Source organism: Ceratotherium simum, chromosome 28 (genome assembly GCF_057802395.1).
Source record: "Ceratotherium simum simum isolate JZ-2026a chromosome 28, ASM5780239v1, whole genome shotgun sequence".
Taxonomy (NCBI): Eukaryota; Metazoa; Chordata; class Mammalia; order Perissodactyla; family Rhinocerotidae; genus Ceratotherium; species Ceratotherium simum.
In genome coordinates, this window is record NC_141927.1 from 7,856,925 (window position 1) to 7,880,038 (window position 23,114).

Here is a 23,114-nt window from a genome sequence, read left to right on the forward strand (position 1 = left end):
CTGTGACTTTTCACATTAGTATTTCAGTATTTTGAAACAAATAGCACATGTAAATGGAAATCTACTTAGCTTATTTTTAAATAAGAGAAAAAAAAAGACAATAGTTTTTGTGACACGAGCGTAGATTATTAAGGAAACCAAAATAATCACCTATTCCAGAACATACTTCTTTTTGATAAGCAAAACTTACAGTCAACGAAGAATACAACACATTCATAATATATCAGATGTTAGGCATTTCATAGATATTATCTCTTGAAGAGGATCCTTATACAGTAGATATTTTATTTCCATTTTAATAATATTGCAAAAGAATTAGTGAGGTTAAGTATGTACCAAATGTACAAAAATAAAACATTAAAAGAAGAAAAATGGATATTTTATATTCCTAGCAATAATTAAAATCAAAAATAGGATATTCACAAATTTGTACATAGCTAAAAAAATTGTGGTGTGAATACACATAAATAGAAACATGAATTTCAAAAAGAAATTGCTAAATCCATAAATTAATGGGAGATTTAATAACAAAGTGTTCTGAAATAATTGTGTCTATAATACAACATGTATTAAATACATAAATATATACAAACAAGTAAATACAAATTGAACCTTTATCCTTAACGCAAAGAATTTTTATTCCTCCTTAGCGCATCCATTGCATTTGTCAAATATGACTGTGTCTCATCAGCCACAGAGAAGATTTCAGCTAATTGCAAAATGATTACATTGCATAGGTCACAGATGCTTCCCACAGTAAGATAAAAATGAAACCAAACAATAAGTAGGTATTCCAAACAAAACTGAACGACCCAAAGATGAAGTGTAAAGAATGGGGTTACAGTACAATCAACGGAGCATTGCTGATGAGAGTCACAAACATGATGAAGAATGACAATCATCAAACCATGGGATAGGGCCACAGTTGGTACCTTGAGGAAATGTATAACTTTCACAATGCTTATTTCGGGGCTGGCCCAGTGGTGTTAAATTCATGCATTCCACTTCAGCAGCCCGGGTGTTACTGGTTGGGATCCTGAGCACGGACCTACTCACCGCTCATCAAGCCATGCTGAGGTGGCATCCCACATAAAAGAGCTACAACTCTACAACTATGATATACAACTATGCACTGGGGCTTTGGGGAGAAAAAAAAAAGAGGAAGATTAGCAACAGACGTTAATGCAGAGCCAATCTTCCTCAAAAAAAAATGCTTATTTGAAACAAGAGGGCTTGAAAAAGAATGAAACAACTGTTACGGATTGAATTGTGTCCAACCCAAATTCATGTTGAAGCCCAAACATTTAGTACATCAGAACCTGACTGTAAATGGAGATAGGATAATTAAAGTCATGATTAAGGTAAAGTGATACCCTTTCCAATCTGATTAGTGCCCTATAAGAAGAGAAGGAGACACAGAGGCCAAAGCACAGAGGAAAAGCCCCATGAGGACAGAGAGAGAAGGAAGACATTGGCAAGTCAAGAGAGGCCTCAGTAGAAATCAAACCTACCAACACCTTGATCTTGGAACTTCTAGGCTCTAAAAATGTAAGAAAATAATTTTATGTTGTTTAAGCTACCCAGTCAGTGGTATTTTGTTATGACAGTCCTAGAAAACTAATACATCAACTTAACAACTTCATAAACTATTTAAAAAAGAAACAACAGGCCCAAAACAAAATCAGTTGTGCTAAGCCCCAGGTCAGCAAACCAAGACTGAATACCTAACCTAACTGCAATTTCAGCCTCTCCCAGCAGTGGAATCTTAAACCTGTCAATCTGGAGTTTCATGGTCAGTACCAGTGAGGTGATTTTCCTGATAGACCTCTGCCTTTTCTGGCCCCTAAGAGAAGGTGATCTTGCCCGAAACAATTGCTAGTAGCTTCCTTGTCCCACCACTTCTGCCTATAAAAGCCTTCCGTTTTGTACAGATCCTTGGAGCTCCTTTCTGTTTGATAGACGGGATGCTGCCCAATTCATGAATTGTTGAATAAAGGCAATTAGATCATCATGATTATTTATTTTAATTTTGTTTTTTAACAAAACAAAGAAAAATAAGTAGGGCACAGGAATAATAATTGCCATTTCAAGTCGTGACAAATTAATTGAATTTGTTAATAAATTAATAATAATTAATTAACAATATTAATAAAGTTAATGGAAACAAAAATAAAAGCTTAAAGACAGTAAAGAAGAAATATTTTATCTCAAGGGCAAGGCAAGGTGTGGTAAACAGATTGGCACTGGATAATTTTAATAATTTTGGTGGGCTTTGGGCTATAAGGGTGGTCCCTAGTTATCTGGCACCTGACCCTGGAGGGATTAAGGTAGAGAAATACTGAATCCTAGGGTGCACTGGCCAGATAGAGGATGTCTGGCTCTGGATTGGTTAGTTTGCATATCAAAGACGTGCTCCCACCTGAGAGCTTCTCCATCTCTAAGATAGGCTAGCCCAGGGAGGGGCAGTTTCTCCCCAGTCAGAAAGGTTTTCGAAGACATCAAATCATCATAATATAAAGAGAAATAAAATATTTACAATACATATTCACAAATAAGGAGAAAAATCTGATTAACCAATTTCAATATTTAAGTTCATTATAGAAGTTGCACTTTAAAACTGTGGGAGTTCTCTCAACAAGTTAACACTTAAAATTCCTTTGTGATGTACACTCATCTAAAGAAGAAAAATAAGCCTGTGCACATTAGTCTATTAGGTTAATGAAAACGTATTCGAGTACAAAAAGGATTGACAATTATATGTGTAATCATCGTTGAGTACATTTAGCAAAATATATATATATATATACAGTATTTACTTATTCCCTTATTTTATATATTTTAAAAATTAGAGAAAAGATTTCTCCAGTTTTATTGAGATGATCATTGACAAATAAAATTATATATATTGAAGGTGTAGAATGTGATGATTTGATTAACATATACATTGGGAAATGCTCACCCAATCAAGTGAATTATCACATCCCTCACCTCACATGGCCTCACATCACCTTTGTGTGTGTGGTGTGCTGAGAGTGGTTACCATCTACTATCTTAGCAAATTTCAAGTATAAGAATAGAGACTCTTCGGTGCTGGCCTGGTGGCATAGTGGTTAAGTTCACGCACCCCACTTCTGGTGGCCCGGGTCCGCAGGTTCGGATCCTATGGGCGGACCTATGCACTGCTCATCTAGCCATGCTGTGGCAGGTGTCCCCTATAATGTAGAGGAAGACGGTCATGGATGTTACCCCGGGACAAATCTTCCTCAGCAAAAAAGAGGAAGATTGACAACATGTGTTAGCTCAGGGCTACTCTTCCTCACACACACACAAAAAAGGATAGAAACTGTATTACTATAACTGACAATAGTGTAAATTTATAGGGGGAATGCAGATGCAGACTTTCATATATTGACGACGTTAACTATAATTACTAAAAAAGGAAGAGAAAAACAGACAACACTGTACATTCTTACACCAAACAGCATGCTTTAAGATAAACGTCATGCCATTAAAGACAGAGAAACTGATAAGGAGCCCACAGTGTTTGCTTCTTCTCCACACTGTGCTGTACACACTGCCAGGGCCCTGACACCTGAGAAGTGACGGCAGTGTGCACTCTTGGGAATAAACCCCAACCTATTTGGGATCGGCTGGTAATACCATTGTCTATATAGCACATCCTAGCAAAGTCATAGAAAAATTTTTCTAACTAGCTAATTTTTCTAGCTTCTTTAACAAAATAATCAAACTACCAAATCTAACTACCCAAATATGAAGCATTCATGTCTAATTTCCACCAATTAAAATATAATTTAGAAGGATTATTGACAACACCTCCTATTCCTAAAATAAATAGATCCATATGTTAAATCTAGGAAAATGTTTGTAGAGCTTTATGAAAAAATATAAAATATCCCTAATTGAAATAAAGTGACATGTAAATAAGTGTTGGTTAACACATGTAGTAGGGAAAAAAAACACACCAAAAAACACTTTCTCTTCTAATTAATGGGTAATTCCGTCAATTAAATTCAAAAACCCAACATATTTTATTTTAACAGATGAGAAGACAATTGAAAAGTTAATAATTAAAAGAGCAGAGTCAGAAAAAGTATATACAAATTTGTATAATTACAGGTGTAGAAAGGATTTTTTTTTTTAGAGAGGATAAAATTTATTCTGTCTTGGGAGGGTGGTCCTGAGAGTGGTAGGTGCCATCTTGATTTAGCAGAGGGAGGGCCCAAGGGGCACTTAAGACCAGTGGTGGGTGATTTCGGGGGGCACACAGTCCTTGGAATTCGGGGAGGCAAGGATGAGGCCCGGGCTGCTGTGGGACATCATGGTGGGGTCCCTGCTGCCCAGGATGGACGTCACCAGAATGGAACCGAATAAATTCTTAATATGTTCTTGAAAGTACTGTATGACAAGCTCCCTAACCCCCGCCTCCTCCATCCTAGTAACATGGTTTATTTTTGTAGCATCATAATGTATATTGCAAATTTTCATATTTTTTCATGGTCCATTTTATTTTTAAGTCCAGATTTCCTCCAGGAATTTGAGTTTTATGTCCATGGAATCCTAGTGTGTCTGGTTTTCTGCTGTATCTATCTTTAGACATTTGTCATATCAAATCATGATCTTAAAATCTGTAAATTTTATTGTCTGCATTTACTCTACTATTGTCATGTCCTATTTTTGACTGTTTGTGTGGCTTTTCCATTTTTGTCTTGCATATATTTCATTATTTTAACTGATTCCTCCAAGATTCTAGATCTGTGCTGTTCAAGAGAGTGACCACTAGTCACATGTGGTTATTAAATTTAGATTAAATAAAATTAACTAAACTTCAGATCCTCTCAGGTGTTCTGTAACCAGATATGTCTGGCAGCTACTCTACTGGATAATGTAGGATATAGAGCATTTCCTTCATCTTAGAAAGTTACATTGAGCACATTGGTCTACATCTTATGTTTTTCTTCTCCTTTTTTTGGCTCACAATCAATTTATTTTATGCTTCTCCATATTAATTCCCTTTTATGGGTTATTTCAAGTGATTTGTGTTCTTTCTATTTCTTTAACTTCTTAAGATAGACACTTACATCATTTATTTTAATCATCTTTTAGTTTATATATTTAAGACAAAATTTTTTCTATGAATGTTGTTTTAGCTTTGTTCCATTTGTTCCATTCCTTTTACATAATATCATCAAATGTTGTTATTAGTATTCTTAATGTATATTTTAAAAAATTTACGCACGGTCATTTAAAAGATTTTTACCCTTAATTTTCAGTTGGCATATCATGTCTTCTATGGTTGTCATTATTTTCTGGTCTTATTTAATTATATATAGGGATGTTGCAAATTCCTTTTTTCAAAATGTGAGATTTTCCCCCATCCCTGTCACAAGCCGTTTGTACGCAGGGCCTATTACACACTTTATAGGTAGGTCTTCTGTTTCACGGTATGACGCTTTCACATATAAAATTCTAGAATAAGTGTAGATTTCATTCTATTTTTACCTTTTCTGAATTGCTTTGGATATACAGGAGTTGAAAATCATGATAGGTTGGATTTTGATCTGTGGTTCAATCAGAGATGATAGATTTCTCCATTTATACTATTAATTTGAAAGATACATTTGTTTTGTTTTTATACTTTCTTCATATTTAAGCTTTTTTCTTGTACTCTGTGCCTCTGCTTTCCAATCCCTGTACTGCTAGAATGTAAGAGGCAAGAAGGTGAGTCTATTTGGTTATATCACCTTGTAAACTGCTGTGTCCTTAGCACCCGGAATAGTGCCTAGCCCATGGTTGGTGCAGGAATTTGAGAGCTCACTTAATAACATCATTTTTCCAGATTGCAATTCTGAAAAGAAAGGCAGGACAGGTATAGATAGGTATAGATATCAGTTACTTTTACTGACAGATCTGTTGGAGAACATTTTTTGGTGTGGGGAAACAAAGATCCCTAATGTTGTACCCCAGAACTAAGCAGCTGTGTCCAAATAGTTTGGGAAGGGATAGGAAATCTTAACAGTTAGCGATGCCCTTAAAATATTATGGTGGTGTTGAAAAAGCAAGAATGGCTTCTTCCTGGTAGCTCTTTAAGAGATCTGGGTGCTGGATAAGCTGTGCCAGCACCCATCCTGAAGTCACCAAAGCCATAAGTCACTATTCCTGCTCTAGTGAGCAGTTGGTCAATAGAGTGTTGCGTGAAGGAATGAATGACTTAGAACCACTAAATAAGTTTTGTTCTAAAGTTTGTTTGTTTAGCTAGGTCATTAAAAATACATTTAATCTCCATTTGATGAGATGGAGTGTCTGTTGACTCCACACTAGAGTCCTTAGGAAATGTTTGCTTTGACTGCCTTCTCATAATATGTGCCCTTTTTTGTTCAGGGTGTGTTCTCTATGCGACCAGTTAAATTAGTTAGTTCATCTCTGGGTTATACTTACACACAAGACTTCGCTAGATCCATCTCGTGATATTTCAGGAAGAGTTTACTTGGTTATAAGATTAAGGGTCACAGTTAAGAGGAACCTGGAGATTTTGTCAGCATTCTCCATTATCACATTTTGTTGAGTGACTGTCTCATATTTCCCTTGAGTTTTTGTAATGATTCTCAAATTGTTTTTCATCTTTGTACTGTAGACTCTATGGGGTACTTTTATTTTTATTGTTTTATATGTGTTTTCCCAAACAGTGAGTTTTCACAAATTCTTTTTTCCACGTTTTAATACTTTTTTGTTGTATTAAGTTATAAAATTATTTTTGTCATATTCTTTCCTTTGCTGTCTATATCTGTAACATGGATTTTATAAGCTGTGGCATTGTCTTTCAAAGCTTTCAATTTCTGTCTAATCTTTTCAGTAGTTTTTACTTAATCTATTTTCCTTTTGCTCATTTTAAAACCTATCATTCACATAAATGAGTGTACTTTTTAGCATTGTCTGTTTTTTCTCTTATCTCTCAATGTGCTCTCTTTTCTTAAATAGTTTTATTTTACTTTGAGAAGTTTTGGAGCTCTGCCAAGTCACTTTTCCTTCTTCTCTTGTTTTATAGTCTCTTACTTTAACTTCTGTAATTCTGCTTTGAAATCCTATTAATTAAGGTATTTAATAATTTGTAATCCATCCATTATTTATTTTTTTGATAAATTTTAAATGATGTTCTGCTCCAAGGCATATGGTTCCTTGGATATGAATAGTCAGTTACTTTTTCACTCCTATCTTTTTTATACTTTAGCCTTTTTAATAGTTAATGCTTTGGCTGTTTTTTTCAAGTCATTTTCATTGAGTTGACTTCTCCTTAAATTTCATGAATTCGTAGTGATAATTTGGAGAGAAATACATGTCAGGGTTGTGCTATGGCAGGAACTCTTCCTGCCTCAAAATCATGACTGTTTAGCACAGGACATTTGGAAAGTTTGTGGGCCCTGCTTGGGGTGTCCACAGTCTAAGAAAGATCAGCTACTGAGGTGCTGCTTTGCATTTACAGTCTCGTTCCACCCATGATCTTCTTGGATGCCTCTCACTTGGAAGCATGGACAAAGCACAGGGATACCTAGGTATATTCTTCCTTCCCACTCATAGGGCTGTCCTGTTGCATATGCTTATGGGTTCCCCCGATATCCCTATATTTCCTTAGAAGAAAAATTCTAAAGGTAAAAAAAAATAAATTTCCATTTCAATCTTGAATTTTCCCTGAAGTCAAAACCTAACATAATCCCTTGGCCTTATTAGTTTTCCTAGATCTTCCTTCCCTCTCATTGGATGCTCCGCTATGCTGTGGATAACTCAATTAGAAAACCATGTTTGTGGAGTATCTCCTAGACATTGTGAACTGTCCTGGATATTGGCTACCTCTCCCCAGTTATCAGATCCTTGCATTAATCTGGGGCTTCTCTTTCCGATCTGATTAAAAGATCTGTCCTCCCTGCTGGGTGACTCACACAGGGAAAAGAAGAGGAAACAGTGCCCAGATTCCAGCTATCACGCCCTAGACATTTAAACAACTCTCCATTTCCTCAGCCCCTTCCTCAACTCACCCTGGAAGGCAAAAGATTCAACTCTTCATCACAATACATGCCTACAACAGGCAGAGAGCAAAGCTTGGTAAGCGCCTTGGCACTACCTGCCTCTGTGATGCTGAAGACATTCTCTTTCCTGTGCATTACAGAGAAGATTTGAATTTCTAGGTATGGACCAATGTCCTGGGCAGATGGTGTTCTCACTATTCTGAGAAGAGCAGATACATCAATGCTCAGAGTAGAGGCAGGTATTTGAGGGGTATAGAGCATAGGGCCCAGTATAACCACCCTAAAAGGGAAAAACATTGATATAAGACCTCAGGGCACAATTGGAACAGGTCATCCCATCTCTTTCTGGCTTTGTGGCCATGGAAGAGGACAGCAAGGATTCAGAGGTGAAACCTTGGGCTCTCCTCAGTTTTGAGATGAATGTCATTTTTCTCCCTCTACAGAGTTTGTAAGCTTTGGAAGATTCTAGTTGAACATTCTGCACTTTGGAGACATGTACCTGACACCATACAGGGTATGTATGAACTCTATTTGGGAAAATACTTGAGGGTCTCTGGTATGTTTGGGCGGCAGTTCTCACACGGAACTCATCCAGGACTCCTTGGAGGGTATATATACCATGCTCAGTGGAGGGGGTATATATGATAGCTGAATAGAAGGAGTATACATGATGGCTTAATTGAGCCTAAGCTTCAATCATTCCACTTGCTGATTCAAGTTGAAGGTGGTTGATTTTAGTCTCTTGATCATGGAATCTTTGGCTGTTGCAGGGAAAGGGGCCTGTTGTAAGTCATCTCTTCTGGAGAGACATGGGATCAGGGTTCCAGCCACCGAGTGAGAGAGGCTACCTGATCTAAGGCAGAAATGGTTCTGAAATCATTCCAGCTTTAATTCAGGAAGTTAGGTGCCCCCACCTGACTAAACTCTAGTTGTGAGTTGCACTTGAGGAAACTCAATCACCAAAATTCCCCAATCCCTGAAAAGTCTGGAATTTGAGCATAGAAGACAGGCAGAGAAAAATTAACGTCATAGATGTGTCCTTGTCTAGCTCTGTAACTGTCACTTTAGTGAAGTTTTTTGAACCTGTTCTGTTCATGCCATTTGTTAAATTGGTAAATAAACTATAATCAGCAGCTTTGTTGTGAGGATTAAGTAAGTGAATATATGTAAATATTTAACCCCAGAGTCACATTTGATCCAAATTTATTTTATTTTTTTCCTTTTCTGGACCTCAGATATAAATGGGTGAGTTAATCCTACTTTTGTTTGTGACACACTATCATCATTTATTCATGAAGTACATTTAATTATTATTGGTATATTAGAAGAGAGTTTACGGTTTGTAAATGCTTTCTGGGGGCTGGCCCAGTGGCGCAAGCAGTTAAGTGCATTTGCTCCACTGCAGCGGCCTGGGGTTTGCCGGTTCAGATCCCGGGTGCGCAACGATGCACCGCTTGGCAAGCCATACTGTGGTGGCATCCCATATAAAGTGGAGGAAGATGGGCACGGATGTTAGCCCAAGGCCAGTCTTCCTCAGCAAAAAAAGAGGAGGATTGGTAGATGTTAGCACAGGGCTGATCTTCCTCACAAAAAGATAAATACATACATAAATGCTTTCTGTGTATATGTGTGTGTGTGTATACATGCATATATATATATATATATATATATATACATGCATGTACATATACATATACATGTGTGCGTGTTCCTGTATAATGAAATGCAGGGATGTTGCAACTAATGAAGATTATTACAGACCAGGATTTGGAGGATTTCAGCTACCACTTGACTAAACTGTCAGATGGAGCATCTAGATTTTCCCCTACACCCCAGCCATTCCATATTATCTGAGTGTCCTTGACCTAGAGGATTGAGACACACATGACAGTAACATTACAGCTCATGCTCTCCTGCTACTTTCTGATGCAGGGGATTTTAAGGACTGGACTGGCAGGATGGGTGCCATTGATCCCTCCAAATGGAATAAGTCCTTGAATTGATTAACTTTATCATAAAATAGATTCTTAGTTGGTGAATGTCCAAGTGCATGGGGGACAGATATAAAAGTCAGGGTTGAGGGGCAGCAGGAAGGGAATGAGGCTCCAGGGGGCTGCCATGGATGTTGGAGGAGCATTGGTGGTGCTTAAAGCAAGAATAATGAAATCTGAGGAATTCCACAGTGTTTACCTACAGGTGGAAACCAATGTCTGCATATGGCATGAGTCAGGGATCATTATGATTTAGAATCACAGAGGAAATTGAGTAAGTCTCGATGCTATAGGCTGATTAACATGTGAAACTCAATACTTGCGATGTTCTTATCCATAAGATAACTGTATTCCTATGTTTTTTATTAGCAACTATAGTCATAGTCTTCTTACTTTTGACCCAGGGAGAGGAGGAGAGTCCTCTGTATTTCTTGTAGAGGGCACTGCATGTTTGTTGGTTTGGCTGGGTGTCATACCCAGGTGAAGGTTTGGGGCTTCATGATGGGTCAGTCTGGACATTGTGCACAGGACTGGAGTCTCATGGCTTCTTTCTCTATCCTCAGCTTTGCTTGTTTAGTGCTTGAACTGTCTGTGAGTGAAAACCCAGAGAAAGACAGCTGGTAACTGAGTTATCGATAATTCAGCCACTGGTGAGTAAGAAATGCCTCTTCCTACTAAAATTACATCCCTAGTACCAATAGACGAGCGAGTTTTTCCTATTGTCATGGACGTTCTAAGTGCAATCAGGAGTCATTTAGGGATCTGAGCTTTAGTGAAATTTCCCTAGGACACTAGGATATTTATAATGGGTCAGGAACTCCTCAATAACTAATATCCTTCCTAACAACACACTAATTTAGCATGCCTTAAGGTTGTGTATTTACAGAAGAGATGAGAGAAGTTTTCTTTCTCTACTTCAGTTCATGGCCTCACTGGGAAATAATTTACTCATTAGTCATGTGATTGGCTATAATGGTCTAAGGGTTGTGATGAATGAAGAAGATACAGATGAGCTAGGAGCAGAACATTACAGTTCAATAGGGAGGTAGTGGTTTCATCAGTGAGTTCAATTAATCTGGTCCTGTGTGAGGGCTGTGATGTGTTGAAGGGAGAACGAGAGAAGCTTAGACCAGAGGAGTTGAGGAGTCATTCATTTATTTTTTTTCCTATTCTAAATTGAATATTTTAATAGAATATATTTGCACTTTTAGAAACATCTTAAAAATAACTAAAATTCTCATTATTCTTCTTCTCCCCAATCATGCATTTTACTTTTTTGTAATTAAACTTTTTTCATATTCGGTAACTGGCATTAATGTATAGAGAACATTTTTTTCCTTAATTGTGGCCATACATTCAGGAGAAGGAGTAAAGTAGAGTAAAATTTAATACGCTGTGGAAAATTTTGAAGAACTAGATAGGCCAAACAATCAAGAGGCTTCTTTTATCCTTCAGCAGAGAGACAAGATAAAGACAGGAGACAGTGATAACTGGTGTTTCAGGTCCCAGAGAAAATTGAGCATGGGAGTCCTCACACCACAGGAATGGTCAGGCTAGGACTGTCCTTCAGTACAGCTGTCCAAGAGATCCCTGGCTGGTTCTGCTGGGCCCTCTGACCTTATAATTTGTTGTGAACACCGGAGTCCTGTAGAATTGAGACTGTTGATACCAAGTTCCATATGAATCTTGTTCAGTTCTAAAGAATGCTGGAGATCGCTTCAAGGTTCTTGGACATTTTAATGAGTAATAGACTAATGGATTGTATTTAATACATGTTTACTTAGGGTGAACTTCATACATTTGTTCATTGGATCTTTCAACACTCATAATGGGTTATTAAACCATTTCATAGATGAGGAATCTGAGGTTTATCTAAGGGAATGATGTAACCATAGTCATGGTTCAAAAGTGACAAATCATGGTTATTGTTTGCCTCACGATGAGCCTGTAAAGTTACTTGTGTTAATCAAAAAGAAAGTTTTAGTTATGAATTTTGAAGGCAAATTTTATAATCACATGTCTGGAAGTCATAATTACCAGTTTATTGGGAAATTTCCAGATTATATTACACATACCTCATGTGATATTGCTTCATAGTAAAGGTTTGTTAATTCAGACTGTGTATATCTCTGTGATGTATCCAAAAGATAGATTCCAGCTCAGCACTGAGAATGAACTAATAGGAACTCCAAACTCGGTTTGATCTTTCTATACATCCAGCTCCTCTGTCCCCTTCCTCAGTGCTATCATCTCAACCCTCCCATTCTGAACATTGGTAGGGATTGATCTGTCTAAAAGAGAATATCCATGATGTTTTAGGAATCAGTGACCTTTGCATATGTAGCTATAAACTTCACCCAGGAAGAGTCGGCCCTGCTGGACACATCCCAGAGAAACCTGTACACAGACAGATGCTGGAAAGTATCCGTCTTATGGTCTCCATGGGTGAGTCTGTCAACATTTATGTATGTATATAGGTATGTAGGTATTCATTCATTCATTCAATCAACAAGTATCTAGAACAGCTTCTCCATACCCACTCCAATCTCTGCACAGATTCTTTCACAGACCTTATAACTACATGAAAAAAAGTAGTTTCTTTACATTTTACTTATGTATAGTTTGTCACACTACTAGAATGTAATCTTGAACACAATGTAATGTCTGTCTTGCTCTGAGTAACACTCAGTGCAGAACTTGGAACTCAATGAATATTTTTGAATGCATGTGTAAATTGATGAACTATTTTCTAAATAATTATTCTACTCTAGTCACTATGCTAAGGTTTGAGACCAGAGTAGTGAAAATAACAGAACTTTGATTGTTCTTGTGGAGTTTATGTTTATTGGCATCTGTTTGAAAATAATATTCAACCCACTGTGGAGATATTTAATTTATCCATTTTTGAAACAACTGAAGGTTCTGCATTCTGTCTTTGAACTTGGGCATGGACATCAGCATCCAGAGGTCCTCACTATTTTGGACACACCATCTGGATTTATTCCTGGTCTGGTGAAAGACCTTCAATGTTTTCTTTGTTCAGGTTATTGCGTGAGCTGACCTTCATTGTTCTCCTTATTCTTCATCAGTCAGCTGTCATGGACTTGATGATAATTCAGTTTCTTAGCACAGAATTCAAAATCTACCCACCCTTTTCCCATGAACAGGGTATCAGCATTGCAAATCAGAGGTGATTTTCCAGTTGGAGCAACAAGAGCTGTGGAGTGGAGGAACAGGATTTCTCCACGGCCAAAGTCCAAGTAGGGAGCAGGGACCTGTGCTTCAGTATGAGGAGGTGCCCAGTCAGTGACTGAGTACGTCCTTGCAAGTATCAACTGAAGATTTTGGTAAGTGAGTGATATTTTCTAAAATGTAGGGGAAAGACATTGGGGCAGAATTCTTCAGATATTGTCATTATTCCTTGCATATATCAGTCACAATTCACGTGTCCTCCTGCCATTGTCTTTGGCTTTAGAGAAAAGGATATTCATGTGCTTATTGAAGTTAAACTTTCACATAATAACTCTTGTCGCTGATCCTCCCCTTTGAATGTTTTCCCTCTCTTTACCTACCCAATATCTCACCTCCTGTTTACTTTTTTCATGTCCTGAAAGTCTTTACCTAATTGTCAGTGCCCTATAATGTGTTTCTACTTAGTAGATTATTCCCCATCATAGGGCCAATTTTTGAAACCTACTCACATGGGTCTTGGTCCTTTTCAACATTTTCATTCTCCTAATGCAATTCTAAATATTTATTTTTTCAATTATTTTAGGCAAAGAGAGTGCCCTTAAAGAACAAGAAATGATAGCCACACAACACATCAGCAGGAAGGACACATCTACAATCATTCTAATGTTAAGTTTCATGGATGTTAACCCTGGTCATGCAAATTAAAGACCTGGCAATGGGATATTAGTAATTGAACACAATAGCCTGATTTATGTTAAATTGGGGTTAAGGTCTTTCTGAGCAAAAAGTTTTAGATAGTTTGAATTTAGTGAAGAAATTACCCTGAGCTCAAAACCATAACCTGAGATCTTAAAAAAAGGACAACTGCATACACTTTGCTCATATGCCCAGTCTTTGAAACATATTAGTCTTCAAAATTAATCTATAAGCCCTGCAGTTGGGATGCTCCAAAAGAGAAAATCTTTGTGTATGCAGGAGAGTAACACATCATGTGTATGCAAGTAATGTTGCAAAGATTTTAATTGGAGACTATCACTGAATGATTACCTTAGAATTCATATGTAGGGAAATGAATGAATGAGTGTATGTCAGCAAACCATTAACAGCCTTTCATCTCCTTCCCCAAAGCAGAAATCTCACACTCCAGAGGATCCCGTAGAATGTAATGATTTGGGAGAAGATTTCACTCATAGCTCCACATTGCCTCAACAATCCTTAACTCACACGGAAAAGAAACTCCATGTCAGCAAACACTGTCAAAAATCCCTTAGTGATCAGTCATACTATAATCAACATAAGCAGATTCACTCTAGAAGTAACTTATGTGAGTTCCATTTTTGTGGGAAAGCCTTTAGTAATTGCTCTAGCCTTAGACGACATGAGATGACTCACACTGGAGAGAGACCGTATGAATGCCATATCTGTGGGAATGCCTTTATTCAAAGCTCTGACCTTAGAAAACACAATCTAACTCACACTGAAGAGAAACTGTATGAATGTCCTCTCTTTGGGAAAGCTTTCAGTCAGTCCTCTAACTTCAGAGAGCATGAGAGAACACATACTGGAGAGCAACCTTATGAAGGTCATTTATGCAGGAAAGCCTTCAGTAAATGTTCTGCCTTTAGATGACATGAGAGAACTCACACTGGAGAGAAACCATATGAATGTCAGCTATGTGGGAAATCCTTCAGTCAATGTTCTGCCCTTAGATGACACGAGGGAACTTACAATGGAGAGAGAATCTTGAAAGCCTTCACTAAATATCCTGACCTGAGATGACATGGTAATATAATTTTAATGAATGTGGAAGAAACATCAATCATGCTTTTAAAATTTAAACACACCAGAGGACTCACACGTTGAAGAAACACTGTCTGAAATCAATGTGGAACATCCTTCAGTCATCCCTCTTTGACATACACAAATTTATATGGAAGAGAATCATATGTGTGACACCTGTGTTGCAAGATCTTCAGTCAGCAGTCTGACCATAGGTGACCTGAGAGAATTCACACTGTAAGTATAATGAATGTAGACGTCTTTAGCAACAGCTCTAAACTTTAAACACACTAGATGACTCACATAGGGGAGGACCCCTAGGTCTAAAGTCAGCGTGGGAATGCTCTCATTTGTAATCCGTGGTTAAACACGAGCAAACTCCACTTGGGAGAACCTCTAGGTCTGTAGTCATTGTGAACAAATCTGCAACATAGTGTGCACAGGAAAACTCAGTGAAGGAACAAATGCTAAAACAGGATGTGGGAGGATGAAGCATCTTGAGGAATACCAAATAATTCATACTGGAGAAGTGATTCAATGAGAAATCATGAGAAAACTGAGAAAACTTTTATTATAGAGCAACACTTGTGGCACAGGTGACGATTCAAACTGTACAAATCACTCTTGGTGTCATTACAGAAGGAAAATCTTCAGACATCACTCATTTCATAGACAACAGTCAGCTTCTACACTGAGGTGATAGCCATCATAAAATCAAAATGGAGAAACTTTCAGCTGGATTTCACATCAGAAAACAAAATCTAGGAACAAAAATAATAAAAACTCTAAAAGAGCATTTTAATATAGAAATAACTCATAATTTTGAGAAAATAACTATTCATAGGAAAAACGTGGCTTATAAAGGCAAGACAGTAAAGTGATCTGGGACTACTGAAGGCAGAATTTTGTAAGAAATTAAACTTTTCAACAGATTATTACTTGTAAATATTTAAACAATAAACACAGTTGATGTAAAATCTAATATGTTGCCGAAGTTCTAGTTTTCCTTATGTAACTGTAAACACATAGATCTGGGTCTGCACTCCTTGGCATATGGGTTAGAGATTCAGTCCGACTCTGAGTCTCCCTCTTCTCCAACAGCTCCTTTCACACAGCTCAGCTCCACTCATTCCAACTTCCCACCTACATCAGCTGCCTCTATCTATACTCTGGTGGTGGCACAACAGTGACCTTCACCTCACTTGACAGATTTCTCAGTCTGCCATGACCCTGGCCCAGCAGGGTCATGGGGGCAGTATTCTAGACATCTAGTATAAACCACTGGGCTGTCTCCAGCTGTGTCTCTACCCATGCACAGCTACGTGGGGCCAGAGAGACAGGCAGCTCTGCCCTCCAAGGCCAAGAATACTCCTTGGATTTTTTCCACAAAGCCTCTAGGTTGAACTAAGTGGGGGCAGGAGTTCATGCCACGACCCCATCCCACATCTTATTCAGGTAAATCCTGAGTTATACCCCTACTTGTTCCCCAAACAAAGCAACTACTGTTCTCCTCCCACAGCAAAAGTGTAAAGAAAACTGAAGCAAGATAAAATCTCCTAACCTATCAGACACCCCATAAGTCCTATCATTAACTTCATATACTCTTCCCCAACAAAATGGAAGTTCTCACAAAGGACGTCTCCCCTGCTTTGCACCCAGAACTTGGAAATGAAGTGCCCTTCCACAAACCTCCACACTGAACCTAAACTTCAAGGGAAATGCTCTCAAGAGATAACTCACCTGATTTGTGCTCTTCCCAAACTGGCACAATTCCAAATCGTAGCCTGAGGCCAATCAAATGAGCACATCTCTGGGTGAAACTGTTACATCATTATTTTTTTTAAATCTCCACAACTGATTCTATTGTGCAGCTATGATAGAAACAGTCAAGTCAGGTGTGAGGACGATGAGAAACCAAAATTCAACATCTTGGCACTCTGACTGGAGAGGCAAGGGCTGTGATCCCACAGAGATATATGGAGGCATGAGCAATAGTTAAAGGGAACAAATCAGTGATTAGCAGTTCAGATCATGGAGACAGACACCAAGGTTCTGTCTTCAACTCTTACAGCCCATGAGACCTTGTTACTGAAACTCTTCCTTTGACCCAGTTTCCTCAATTCTAAGGTGGAAGTAAGCTTAGTGCCTTTATCTGAGTTGTAGTGAGTACTATTAATGAATTGATACTGTATACACCAAGTTGTTATTGCAGGCAGTAGGCACTTTGTTTTTGCAAATAGATAATATATTATTTATAAATTAACTTGAGATCTAAGTACACCACTCCTGCTTATCCCATTTTTATATTGAAATATTTCATAATCACTTTAAAATATAATAAGATTGTATTATTATTATATTTAATCTGCTTAACACAATATAATTTACCCCCAAGCTGTAGTTGCTGTAATCCTGGACCCCAACTAGCAAACGAAGTTTTCTGCTCATGGAATGGATGGCATGTATGCCTTCCATTTGTCCTGCTGAATCACTGAATTTCAGTATTCAGATTTTTCAGTGCCCATAATTTTGGAAATTCTAACTGAAATCAAGTCAACTCTTCTGTATATTAATGGAAAAGATGGAGACAGAGTCCATGACCATTCAATGGGAAAAGGACAGTCTTCTTAACAAATGGTGCTGAGAAAACTGGATCTCCATGTGCACAAGAGTGAAAATGGGCCATTATCTTGCACCATATACAAAAATTAACTCAGAATGGATTAAAGATAACAGCTAAAACTACAAAACTCTCAGTAGGAAACATAGAAGTACAGCTTCATGACATTAGATTTGGCGATAATTTCTTTATATATAACACCAAAAGCATAGACAACAAATAAAAAATAGATAAATTGGAGATCATTAAAATTAAAATTTTTTGTGAATCAAAGGACACTATCAAAAGTGTGAAAAGGCAACTCACAGAATAGGAGAAAATATTTTCAAATCATATATCTGATATGGGATTAATATACAGAATATATTAAAAACTCATACAACACAGCAAAGATAAAAAACAAAATCCAATTCAAAAATTGACAGCAGATCTTAATAGACGTGTCTCTAAAGAAGATATACAAATAATTATGCATCAACTAATAAAGCATTTCTTATTATCTGAAACTCTTGAAAAAAGAGATTAAAGACCAAAATGCTTGAATATGAGAAGGATGGCTACATAATGTAACTTGACAAATTTTTATTATGGTAAAATTCACATAACTTAAAAATAACCTTTTTGGCCATTTTATAGTGTACAGTTCAGTGGAAATAAGTATAATTAAATGCTGTGCAACAATAATCTCTAGTTACTAAACATTTTCATCATCTAAAAGGTAATCTAATAACCATTAAGAGTCACTTCCCATTCCCCCTGCATCACACCCCTAGAAAACACTGATCTGCTTTCTGTCTCTATGGATTTTCTTATTCTGGATATTTCATATGCAATCATACAATACATGAAGTTTTGTGTCTGGATTCTTTCATTTATCTTGATGTTTTCAAGGTTCATATATGCTGTAGTATGCATCAGTACTCTACTCCTTTTTTATTTATTTATTTATTTATTTATTTTTGGTGAAGACAATTAGCTCTGAGCTAACATCTGTTGCCAATCTTCCTCTTTTTGCTTGATGAAGATTGTCCCTGAGCTAACATCTGTGCCAATCTTCCTCTACTTTATATGTCGGATGGCACCACAGCATGGCTTGATGAGTGATGCGTGGGTCCACACCCAGGATCTGAACCTGTAAACCCTGGGCCACTGAAGCAAAGCCTGCAAACTTAACCACTACACCACTGGGCCAGCCCCAGTACTCTATTCCTTTTTATTGCCTGAATGATATTTCATTGATTGGATAGATCCTGTGCCCCAGGTGCACTAAGAGAATCACTGAGACGTCTATGGTTGGAGATGAAGAACGGTTTACTCAAATTGGCCAAAATGAGAATGCAGGAGGATAGGTTCTCTCAAATCTACCTTAACAAGGTAAGAAAGCAGAGGTTTTTATAGAACTAACGGGCATGGCAGGAGGACTTTCAGAGAAACAAAGGGGTAGTCCCTGTTTCTTTCACTCCAGATAAGTCCTTGGGCAATCTGACTTCTGGGTGTCAATGGCAGCTGGGGGCTGGTTATCTCCTTGTAGGTATGATTTTTCTTCTGTATAATAAGCTCATAAATCCTTGTGACCCTCGAGTCACTCCTCAGGTTAAAACAGCTAATTGACGAGATTAACATCTTTTCACCTATGTCTGTATTGGGAACAAGATTGAAAGGTAATCTTATTGAATATTTACAGTAACCCCCTCAGGTTGTTGTAAAAATTGGAATAAGTCATTAAATAGCTAACAGAGCACAGGTCTTGTCCTCAGTGCTGTATTTGGTCCCCTCACTAATCTCACAGTAGCCCTATGTGTCGATCCCATTACCATCCTTTTTATATACAGATGATAAGAAGGATGCAGATAAAGTTTAATGAAGACACACCCTAGACCCCTGGGCTAGGGTGAGGGCTGAAACAGGTAGGGTCTGAAACTCAGGCAGCCCAGATCCAAAACAACTTGATTACACCTTATGGGGTATGGACATTATGTATTCCAGCTTATTTTGGTTCAAGGTGACTTTAGGTCATGGAGGGGAGGACCTGGGTGCGTCTTGTTTGGGTCACTTATGGTGAGTGACACTGGTAGAAAGAAAATCGTTACTTTTTCTGTTATCTGTTTTCAGTTGAACTCTCCCTTTTACAGGCAGATTCCTTCATGGAAAGCCTTTCAGGAACTTAGTTCATTTCTCAGGGTAAAACATGCTTTGCAATTCTCATTGTATCATTATTTATTCAATCCATGGGGACAATGTTCATTTGTAGGAGCTAGGACATAAGAGCTAGAACTCTGATTTATATTGTCTCACCTCCTTCATTCTCAAAATTTCTTAGGTTTTTCCTAAGTCAGTTCATCTCCATAATGATGGGCAAGAAGTTTAAAGGGAATTATTCAAGGAATTATTCTCATCAATCTCTCTCTCTCGTTTTTTGATACAAAAGATCCAGCTAAAACTTCTCTGGACAAGACAAGAATATGTGATGGGATCATCACTTATTTTTTTCTGTTAATAAGCATGGCACCAAATCTGACTAAATAAAATAACTATCTGTTGCCAGAATAAAGGTCAAAAGCAAAGAACAGAAAAAACAAAAAAAGAGAAAAATAATAAGCCCATATTGTAATGAAGGCCAACAAAGGGTAAACTGAGAAATGTTTGCTACACTTATGGAAAATAAAGGGATTAATTAACTAAAGAAGGAATTAAGAACCATCTTGTTTACCATCACCATGGAAACTGCATACACAGGGCCGGGCTTCGGGGGTGAGGGTGAGACACCAACTGGGGAATAGAGGGCAGGACCACCCCAGGGTTCAGCAGTCCCTGCTGGGATTCTACAACATCTGCTGCTCTCAGTGCCCTTGGCTTGGACCCTGTGTTCAGGGCCTGACCCATTCCAGCTGGTGACGTGACAGATCCAAGAAATTCACCAATGAACTGGAGACACCTCCTGACTGGACAGGGAAGACAGTGGGATGGAGGAGGTGGGCAGGCAGGACCTGAGGAGGAATTCCCAATGATTTCTAGAGGGTGGGGACCCACATGACATCATAGATGCCTCATTGTGATGCACATGGAGCCTCAGCTGATATTGGTGGGCGGATGGCGGGGGTGGGATAGATGCCAACCCTCTAGGGCCTGACACTGGACAGAGTCTCAGGGGCCAGAAGATCTGGCTTCTGCTCTCTCTACCGCCCCCTATTTCTCAACCCCATCAATTGCCACCCCAACCCGAGCTCCTCCTCTGTGTCTCAGCACAGACTCAAATCCTCACCTTCCCACCAGCATCTGCCTTCTCCACCCTGGGGGCAGGTAAAAGAAGAGAGAAACACCCCACTGAGAGCTTTGGGTTCCAGAAGGAAATGCCATAATCCAGGTGCTCAGGGGGAAATGAAAATAGGAAGCATGTCACAAGAATGAGCAATACTGTGAGCTCAGTGATGCTATAAACTGTTATGGGAAATCCCAGAAAGCCTTGGGAACTCCGGAACAAGGGGAATGGAAGTGCAGGTGTGAAGGAGAGAGTTGTGGGGAGAAGCTGTGGGCAGAACAGCAGAGGAGAAAGAGAAAACCTCAGAAAGGTCAGGTACCACATCTTTCTAGGAATTTTAACAGCGCTGAAAATGAGGCAGAGCTTCCCCACCCCAAATGGAACAGAGTTCAGGTGGGCACAGGCTGGATGAACAACTGAGAAAGCTGTAGTAGAACAAGTGCCCACTGGACATAGTACAAGTCAGGGAGGAAAATGTAGATAAATCTTCGGAACAAAGCTCAGAACCCCAAAAAGCACCATTATCAGAGGTTCTGGATCTTAAAGAGGAGAGAAAGAAAGGTATGCTCACCACCACTTCGGTGCATTTTCTTCTCCACTACAGTTGAAGAATAAGCATGTGAGTCCACACTAACGGATTATTCATGGGGTGTCACCAGCACAAAGCCTGTCTCCTCCTGTGGTGGCAGTAATCTCCCTGACCAGGCACACTCAGAGAGCAGTGTGTCCTTCACAGGGTCCTGCCCAAGGTCCTGGGGTCCCTGGCTGTCATCGAGGTGAGTAAAGAAGGCCTACCCTGTCCAGGCAGCTGGTAGGGACGGAACTCTGAAGGCAAGAGGTTTTGTGGCATTCCTGGAGGAATCAGGGATCCTGAGCAATGGTTCCTAATGGTGTGGTTCAAGCTTTTCACTGGCTTCTTCCTTCTGAACTGATCCAATACCCTAAACATTCATATCCTTTTGCATGGGGTCCTCCAAAAAACACAAATGTGGGAAGGGCCTCATGAAGTTTTTCTTCTCCAACATTTAATTATGAAAATTTTCAAAAACAATGGAAATACAAAATAATTTTTATTTAACTCCATATTCACACAAACTTAACTCTACTATTAACATTTGAATGTACTTGCTTTATACATATTTTTCCATCTATTCATACTCCTTCCATCTACTGATCTCAATTTTAATCCATTTCCAGGAAAGTTACAGATATCAGTAACTTCTCCCCTAAATAATTCAGAATGCGTAATAGTAGAGTTTAATATTATTAGTTTATTTTACCTAAAAATTGCATACTATGAAATGCACATATCTTAAGTGATGAGTTTTAACAAACACACGTACCTGTGTAACCCCAGCCCCTTCCCAGTCAGTCCCCACATCGAATCAACGAAGATAGTCACTACTTTGATTTTTCTTCCCCATGGATACATTTTTCCTGTTCTAGAACTTCATATTAAATCCACAGTATTTACTCTGATGGGTAAGGTTTCTTTTACTCAACATAAAGATGTGGTGTGTATCAGTTGTTCATTCCTTTTATCATTGAGTCCTACACAATTGGAGTATAGTACAATTGACTGTGTGTGTGTGTGTGTGTGTGTGTGTTCTCAGATAATAGCTCTCATTTATTGAATACCTACAGTGTCCTAGACTTTGTGATTGGCCTTTCCATGCAGTATGTGGTTAGTAATGATAGTGTCAGTACTCGTGCCTGATTAGGTCCAGTGGGCCCGGGAGCCCCTTCCATCCTGGCTGCCTCTCCCCTGTTCCTCACCTGCATGGAGAGGCTGCAGAGAAGCTTGCAGAACCAGGTACACACAAAACAGCCACTTCAGGTGGGTCATGTTGCTGGGACACCAGGAAAAATCTTTCCTGTGTTAACTGTGCCCACAGGATGGGGGGAGACCCGGGGGAGAGCCAGTCAGTCTATTAACCTCCTGGCAGGGCTTAATTTAGAAGCCCCCTAATCTCTCCTCCCCCTTCCCAGCACTTTGATTCCAATTTTAAGACAATTCAAGAAAATTGGTAGAGAGCCAGCCCTGGTGGTCTAGTGGTTAAAGTTCAGCGCTCACTGCAATGGCGGCCTGGGTTTGTTTACAGGTCACAGAACCACATCACTAATCTGTCAGTAGCTATGCTGTGGGGGCAGCTCACATACAAGAAATAGGAGGATTTACAAGTAGGATATAGAACCGTGCACTGGAGAGTGGGGGGAAAAAACAGAGGAATATT

The 23,114-nt window shown here is 38.7% G+C and overlaps 1 protein-coding gene and 1 pseudogene across 2 annotated transcripts in view; one reads left to right on the top strand and one right to left on the bottom strand.

Moving 5' to 3' along the window:
• The first annotated feature begins 8,532 nt into the window (after positions 1-8,532).
• LOC101401273 (zinc finger protein 90-like) lies at positions 8,533-15,001 on the top strand (annotated as a pseudogene).
• A 459-nt stretch (positions 15,002-15,460) lies between these two features.
• LOC147913300 (zinc finger protein 705A-like) overlaps positions 15,461-23,114 on the bottom strand; it is a 30,612-nt gene continuing 22,958 nt past the window's right edge. Inside the window, exon 6 of one of the 2 annotated variants that reach the window (XM_087418307.1) lies at positions 15,461-15,762. In XM_087418307.1, the coding sequence (XP_087274433.1) occupies positions 15,749-15,762 (14 nt within the window). In that variant the 3' untranslated portion in view covers positions 15,461-15,748. Of the gene's footprint in view, positions 15,763-20,120; positions 21,852-23,114 lie in introns of those variants that run through there. The other variant, XM_087418306.1, reaches the window with a different exon arrangement.